Below are 9,248 nucleotides of genomic sequence, written 5' to 3' on the forward strand. Positions count from 1 at the left end.
TATTGTGATTTTATTTTCATTCCTTGAATGACATCGACGTTACTGTATTTTTTTTTTATTATTTATTAATGATAATTATCTATCGAGATATCGCATTAAATTTAATCAGTCGATTAATTTACATACAAATACATATTTAAAAAAAATATACTGATTTATTTCATTAATAAATATAATAAATTGTCTTAAAAAATTAAATATATATGAGAACATATTATTTTTTAAATTAAATTAAAAAAATAAACCAAAATGAAATAATGTCTCAACGAGTTAGTGAATATAATAACAAACTTGTTTTGGGAGAATTTCTTGCACATCTAAACTGTAAGTAGGACGCAAAATTAATTAACGTTATTTAACTTTTATTTTACATTAATCTCTTGTCTATTACCACAATTTAAAAAAAAAAAAAAAAAAATTATGTATATTTGTGTTAAATTAATCTTTTCGTTTCCTGTTTAATATATAGTGTTAGTTTAACTTTTATTTATTTTTTATTTTTTTTATTCATCAGATACTTTATTAATTTAATTTGATATTAAGTTTGTTCTGTTCTATAGTAATATTTTAATTTAAAAACAGTTAAAAATAAATATATTAGAGAAGTCTCTACAGAATCTCAACTTTATAGATTATGGTAAGTAGCGATCCCTAGAGATCAAATATCTGTTAGTTGTGATGTAAAGTAAATGTTTATTTTTGACCAGTGTATATAATAATTACATTATAAATTATGTGGGTAATATTACAGTGAAAATTATGTAGATCCATAGATAATTAAATGAAAAGCATTTATTGGGAAATATCAATGGAACAATTTATTTTGTTTGGCATATGTCATTAATAAATAACCTCATTTTAATCTGTGAAGCCAAAATCTCATTATTTTTTTTTTCTATAACGAGTAATGAAGTTTTTAAAGCGTAAACAATCTTAAGGGTTCCAACTATAATTAATGTATATTTTAAATAGGATAAAATATTACTGTTAAAAAATTAAGGTATTTTAAAATTAGGCATGCATAAAATTTTATGATGGACGAAGCAGCAGCGATATAAAATGCCAAATAGCACAAGCGAAACGAGCCTTCGGTAAGAAATATAATTTGTTTACATCAAAAATTAATTTAAATGTCAGGAAAAGATTTTTGAAAGTATATGTTTGGAGTGTCGCTTTTATATGGAAGTGAAACTTGGACAATCAGAGTATCTGAGAAGAAAAGATTAGAAGCTTTTGAAATGTGGTGCTATAGGAGAATGTTAAAAATCAGATGGGTGGATAAAGTGACAAATGAAGAGGTATTGCGACAAATAGATGAAGAAAGAAGCAGTTGGAAAAATATAGTTAAAAGAAGAGACAGACTTATAGGCCACATACTAAGGCATCCTGGAATAGTCGCTTTGATATTGGAAGGACAGGTAGAAGGAAAAATTTGTGTAGGCAGGCCACGTTTGGAATATGTAAAACAAATTGTTAGGGATGTAGGATGTAGGGGGTATACTGAAATGAAATGACTAGTCCTAGATAGGGAATCTTGGAGAGCTGCATAAAACCAGTCAAATGACTGAAGACAAAAAAAAAAAAATTTATGAATTTTTGCAGATGAGGTAAAAAAATAAAAGTTTCCACTTTTATTTACGTATCGTTTTTTTGGTGTTTTGTATCTGGTAGATGAAAAGAGTCGTCCTCTATTATTCTCCCCGCAGTCTATCTAAAGTAATTACCTCAAAATTTATATTACATTAATTGCTACACGTATAAAACACTATTAAAAAGATTTATAACTTAAGTTCATGTTCATTCCTGTGTAAGGTATACTCCACCAAGAGTTTGGTGCAATTATGGTTATTACGTTAGACTTTAGCCAGCATGTTCATACTCGTCTGATTACATTACCGTTCTCTTATTTGGAGTGCTTGATATTTATTTTTAAAATTAAATCAGTGTATCGTAGTTATTCGAACATTGTTGTACTGTTATAGTAACCGTTGTAGCAATTAAAATTCGGCATCGTTATAGATCTTCCTTCAAATGCGTTTGAATTGTTTGTTTTATCAAGAGATAAAATGAATTGTGTTCGTTTGTTTCAACGCTTTGATGTTTTACCTGTAATCAGGAGCACGACATGCTCAGCGTTAAATATTCGACGCATACTAAAAAAAAAACATAAGAAAAAACTGTTCGCCGTAAATCAGTCATAGCAAGAGAATTTATGAACAGTTGTATGCGAAAACGGATGATAGCAATGTGTTTCAAACAATTCTGGATGATAATGGAGTTTTTTTATGGCGTACACAATAAATATTTGTGTTCATATGTAATTATTCAACGGTTCAAATATTATCTCAGTTTTCGTTAATCTATATTTAAGCATTTCAATTTTCAAATTTTTTAAATTAATTAAAAAAAGTAAAGTAACAATCTAATAATTTAAAAAATATTTTCCCTGAAATGCTAATGCAATTTTCTGCCAGAAATATGCAGAAAGTAAATAAGGGGAGAGTTATGGCACAACCGGTGAAAAAATGGGCTTTTTTCATTATTATTACCTATCCATGACATAAACAAATGATAAAAAATTGTTATATTTATTCTGATCCTTAAACCAAGCGCAACAATGAAGGATATAATAGAAATATATATACGAGGTGCGACTATAAAGTAATGAGACTGATTTTTCTTTGCAAGATGTGGCAACCCTGCAGCTAGCGTAAGCACACCATCTTTGACCTTGGTCTATAAGCTACTTCTAGTCCAAGCGGCACATTGATGCAACTGCTCAGTGAGTTGTGCTGTAATAAGTGAACACGTGTTTGTGTCTCTCGTCACAGAAATGAAACCGCAAAATATTGCGCAACGGTATGCCACTTCTTTTTGCGTTAAATTGAATGAAAATGCGACGACAACTTATGGTAAGCTTCAGAAGGCTTTTGGAGAGGAGGTTATGTCAAGAGCTCAAGTTTTTCGGTGGCATAAAATTTTTAGTGAAGGTAGAACGAATGTTGAAGATGAAGACCGCAGTGAACGACCATCAACTTCACGGACAGATGTCAACTTGACCAGGGTGCGTGAAATCGTACGATCTGATCGAAGATTATCCGTGAAAATGATTGCAGAAGAACTCAACATCAATCGAGAAACGGTTCGTCTAATATTAATTGAAGATCTTGGTATGAGAAAGATTTGTGCAAAAATGGTCCCCAAAAATCTCACACAACAACAGCGAGAAACACGGAAAAATGTGGCAGCCGATCTGTTAGAGCAAACGGAAATCAATCCAGATTTGTTGAGTCGTGTTATCACTGGTGATGAAGGTTGGTTTTTTCAATACGATCCAGAGACAAAACGCCAAAGTTCCCAATGGTGCTCAAAGGGATCACCCAGACCAAAAAAAGCTCGCATGTCAAAGTCAAAAGTGAAATGCATGCTTGTGTGCTTCTTCGATTCCAAGGGAATTGTTCATAAAGAGTGGGTGCCTCCTGGTCAAACAGTTAACCGATATTTCTACAAAGAAAGTTTAGAAAGACTTCGTAAACGAGTTCTTCGTGTCCGTGCCAACATTGCTGATAATTGGATTCTGCATCACGATAATGCGCCATCCCATACTGCTGTCAGTACAGCAATTTTTAACCTCAAAATAAATTTCAGTACTACCACAGCCACCTTATTCACCCGATATCGCCGTACGACTTTTTTCTATTTCCAAGAGTCAAAATGGCGGTCAAGGAACACCATTTTCAAACAACACAAGATGTCCAAAAAGCTGTGACGAGGGTCTTGGAGGATATTACAGAAGATGAGTTCCAGAAATGTTACCATCAATGGCAGAAGCGCTGGAATAAGTGTGTGCAATCAGAGGGGAACTACTTTGAAGGAGACAACACTAAACATGACTAAAACGGTAAGCAACATTTTTTTCACATCAGTCTCATTACTTTATTGTCGCACCTCGTATATATATATTGGCGGATCTTTATCGTTAAAAATGTGGGGAAACTCTTCAACATGATGGTGTCACATAAGGCAAAACGATAACCATAAACAAGATAAATTACAAACGTCATCTTATTCAAGGTAAAATTACACCGTTTTGCTGTTCAAATTTCAAAATCTAAAAAATCAAATTCAAATTAAAAAAAAATACAAATTCAAAAAATCTATTACCCAAAAAATCAAATACAAATTCAAAATCTACAATTCCTTTGGCCCACCTATATTATTCCTACCGTACCGGTTCATTTTATATTGTATACTTATTAAATATATTTGAAATTTTCTTAATTTTATGATAATCTTTTATAGTTAAATATATAAATATTTATCATGTTCATATTAATATTATCACATAATTTTTATCATATAAATAATGTATTTTTAACATTATATTTTTAACCCACCAGTCCGTTTCCTGTTCTTGTTTATTCATTGCTCCAAAACACAGTCATCCCAAGTGTATTTTAAGTGTCTTCTTTCTTACGGGTGATTTCTTGCTTACCTAGGGAGCCTGTTTACAAGGCTCAACCTATGTGGCTACCTGTTCTCCAGCATATACGAGTATCTCATATGTCCATACTACTGATATCATCACACATTCACTGATATACACTTCCTCTCTCTAATTACCTCGTTTTTAACGCCTGTCATTTATCAGACAATTGCTGCGCCTTCAATAACTCATTTCTATTGCTCTCAGCTGTTCTTATTTGTTTTTTATAGATCTTTCTCTCACCTCTATCATATAACGCCAATACTTTCCACGATGATCGTATATATAAGAGCTTTCACAATTGTCTGTTACTTATCTATTGCAAAAGATTGAATTCAACTGTCTAGTAGCAACCTTGTTTTTTTTTTTTATATTATATTCTTTGTTTCTTAATCACAGCTCCGTCTATTAGAGATCACCATCTCTAAAATGTGTAATTGTGGCAACATTTAACCACAAACCAGGCCTCTATGATCAATTCAATCGTTTCATTGACAATCATTTACTTCGTTTTTTTAAGTTTTTCTGCATTCCCCGCTTCCTGTTGATGCTCATTTAATTTTCTCACCACGTAACATGCGTCATCCTCATCTCGGCAAAAAATAGTCTGCAAAATACAGGAATAATATTACATTATTCCCATCCTCAACTTTTATATTTCTACTTTTATTATATTTACGTACATTCTTTAAGCCTCTCATTTAAATTAATTTTAAACAATATAGGAGAATAGCATTTATTTCGTATCAACATAGATAAATTGGCAATAACGCGCGTTACTATGAACATGTTTGCAGTTTTATAACATTCACGTAAGGCGTGGCAAGTTACATCTATTCCATCCAACTGATAATATCATGTTTATTTTTTAATCTCTTTAATTTATTATATTATAATCACATATTTTGTTTTATTTTACAGTTAATAAAGAAGAAAAAGGTGATAGGAATAATACGAATAAGAATAAAGAAAATAAAAGCAAGAAACAAGATCTAATTAAAAAAGAAAGGATGGAGGTTAAGAATTCTTGTATAAATAAAAAAAATACGGAGGTAATGAAAAATTTGAATACATGCAGCAATACAGCCGACTATGATTCAACGGTTCATATCACTTCAGGAAATATATGCATAAAAACAGAAGATTTTTCTAAATATACTATACCACCGTGTCATTTACTTGTACTGGGTTTTCCAGTAGAGTACGAACTAAATCGTAAAGAAACAATAATATTTTGTCAACCGTTATTAAAAAATAATATAAATTCAAAAAATCACATCCATAATCGAGATTACAGAAGTAGCCGTACACATGTTGTAAGACCAGACTATTTTACAAATAATTTTACGGATAATCCTCATTATGAAACAAAGTGGTTTATACCTGAACATAATACAATTAATCAAAATAATATTACAAATATTACAAATTGTACAGCCAGAAATACCATCTTGGAAATAAATTGTTCAAGATGTAAAAAAAGTTTTTTGATTTCATCAATCGATAGTGAATACATAACAAAGGAAAATTGTGTGTATCATTGGGGAAAATTAAGACGTAATTTTAGAAATGACAAAATTGTTTTTACATGTTGTGATAATGAGAAAGAGTCGAAAGGTTGCTGTAAAGCAGAGTATCATGTATGGGATGGTTTAATCGCCGGTAAGTACAACGGCCCTTTTCATGATTTTGTAAGTACAAAGCCACGACCTAAAATGTATAATGTTAATAAAAATAAACATGCGAACACAGTTTTAGGATTAGATTGTGAAATGTGCTATACCATGAAAGGTCTTGAAGTATGTAAAATAGCTATTGTAAATATTAATGGAGATTTAGTATATTATACTTTAGTAAAGCCTGATAATAAAATTATTGATTATAATTCCAGATTTTCTGGAGTCTCTGAAAAAGATTTTACCAATAAAAAATACAGATCTCTTAAGGAGGTGCACGAAGATTTGAAAAATATTGTTTTTTGTGATACAATAGTTATTGGTCATGGGTTAGAAAATGATTTGCGAGTGTTAAAATTAATACATAAAAACATTATTGATACATCAATAATATTTCCTCATTTTCTGGGTTTACCTTTTCGAAGATCACTAAGATCATTAGCTTTATCATATTTAAATAAACCTATACAATTTGAAGTGAGTGGTCATGATAGTCGAGAAGATGCTAAATCTTGCATCGAATTAATGTTATGGAAAATAAGAAATGATCTCATAAATGATTTGTAATAATGACGGATAGATTTATAAAAAAAAAGAATTATTAAAAAAAACATATTTAAGAATAAATTGATCTATTTAATAGTTGTCATTATAGAAAATATTTCTTTCATAAATTACGAGTAATACGTAAAGGGGAAAAGTTGAGGAATTTCACTTTGCATCAAAGCCCTCATTACGTAAAGATCAGAATAAATTGTAAAATTAAAAATTATTTTATATATGTATGTATATATATATATATATATATATATATATATTTTTAATTGTAAGAATACATAATATAGATTATATGATGCATGTATACAGCTACCTTTAGTTCAAATGTATGTATACTCAAGAATAAATAACAAAAAATCGGACTTTTTCTCACATAATACAGTTTAATCTGTTGTTAACTGAATGTCTAGTTATCAAAAAAATTTCATTAAAGACAAAATTTCTTTTAATGCAGTTAAATTTTTATTTTCCATAGTAAGTTCATGAGACAGAAAAATTCCATCGCATACTGGATTCAGTTTCAACCAGGGTTCATTAACATCCTATTTGAAACGACTCCATATATTGCATTGTTGCAAAGAGAATTAACAATTTAATATTGATACTTCCATACTGCATACTTCCATAAAGATTTTACACTATTATAACATATTAGGTCGCCAACATATTTTTAATAGAAATTCTTTACTTCAAAAAAGGATTTTCTACCCCGTTTTTAATTGAAATATAAAATAATGTACGTACCATAATGCTGATATAACCATCAGGAATTAAGAAAAAAAGACTTAAATAATAGATAAACTTCTTTTTTTAAATATATTAAACACTAATTTTTTTTAATAATTACATAAAGTTATGGATCATTAAAATTGAACTGCTATAAAAACATGAAAAAATTATATTTTTATGTCTAGTATATATAGATAGTATATATATAGTATATATATATATATATATGTCTAGTATATATAGTATATATTATTATATCTAGTATATATATTAATTTATATCTATAAATTTTCTTCAGATTAGTTTAGAATTTTAAGAAAAATGCAGGAGAGTACAAATTTTAATATACATTTGTATTCATTTATTCTTTAGATATAACAAAAACAAGATTTCTTTTTGAAATATAAAATAGTTTGTTCAACTAATTTATCGTCAAATTAAAAATTATTTTTTTTATTATCGAATAAATTGTTTAGAGGGCTAACTACATAATAATACTGAACGTTTATATAGTAAACGTTTATATAGTAATACTGAACGTTTATATAGTGATAGTGCTAAGTTTAGACATTGGTCTTAACTTACTTAGTTTTCAATAAAACTACAAATTTTCTCTAATTTTTATCCACTCTTGCTGTTGTTAATGTAAAATTAAAATTAATTACCCACGCATACAAAAATTAAAACTAAATTGATTAAAAAATACAATTACAAATATTAATATGATAGAGCATTTTTAATAACTTTCTTTTAAGCTAAACATAATAAAAATAAATGTATTTTTAATTTGTTTTCTTTAAATTATATTTAAAATTTAAAACATTCATCACTAGATGAATGTTTTGAATGTTAAACGCTTACAATTGGTGTACACTGAGGAAATAAACAAAATTAGAAAAATAAAAGACTTTATAATAACAAACATCAATTAAATTAAATAATTGACAAATATATTTTCTAATAAAATTTCTTAATTAATATGCTGTATTTTTAATTAAATTTCTTTTTGTTAATAATTTTTTAGGGTTTGTTTGTGTTTAAATTTATTTAAATTGAATTTGGACTGATATTAGTAAAACAAATAAAACTTTAATTAAGCAAAAAAATTAAATTTACTAAAATTTATTTTAGTGCATTACTATAAGACTAATGTAAGATTACTCTCATTTGCATTATATAATTTTAGGACATAAAAATACCAGTGGTATCTCATGTATATTACGAGGTATGACGTTAACAAAAAAAAGATATACATAAGAATCTCGTAATTTGCAAATGATCCAGTTACAGTGAAACTCTTATTAATACGAGTATATATTAATTGTAGTTAAAAATCATCTAAATAAATTGAAAAATTAAGATATTAATTATCTTAAGGTTATCTATTCAAAATTAATTATATTTTTTAACAACTGTAATTTTTTTAACTCTTGAAAATACAGCGTCATCGTATAAAGCATATAAAATAATTAATTTAAAACAATATAATTTACAATTGAAATAATACATTAAACATTACAATAAATTAATTTTAATTCAGAAAATATTTTAAAACAATTATTAATAAATTGCAAAATTTATAAATTATTACTAATTTATTAATAATTTACCAATTTTTTCAACAAAAAAAAAGAAGGTTTTATTGAAGTGCTAATGTATTGTTGTTTACAGATTAAAAAACTTCACTCTTACTTTATTTTGAAATTTTCAATGATTTATTTGTAAGTCTATTTTTGCTCATACCGACCAGGTGTCCATAGAACATCATTCGTCTGTTTCGAATGGTATCTGTTAGTTTT

At 27.9% G+C, this 9,248-nt stretch overlaps 1 protein-coding gene across 1 annotated transcript; it reads left to right on the forward strand.

Annotated features, from left to right (window-relative positions):
* Positions 1 to 6,201: 6,201 nt before the first annotated feature.
* Positions 6,202 to 6,729, forward strand: LOC142322726 (putative exonuclease GOR). The gene has a single exon (XM_075361802.1). It carries the CDS (start codon positions 6,202 to 6,204, stop codon positions 6,727 to 6,729), a length of 528 nt encoding a protein of 175 aa, XP_075217917.1.
* The last annotated feature ends 2,519 nt before the right edge of the window (positions 6,730 to 9,248 follow it).

Source organism: Lycorma delicatula, chromosome 4 (genome assembly GCF_047948215.1).
Source record: "Lycorma delicatula isolate Av1 chromosome 4, ASM4794821v1, whole genome shotgun sequence".
Lineage (NCBI taxonomy): Eukaryota > Metazoa > Arthropoda > Insecta > Hemiptera > Fulgoridae > Lycorma > Lycorma delicatula.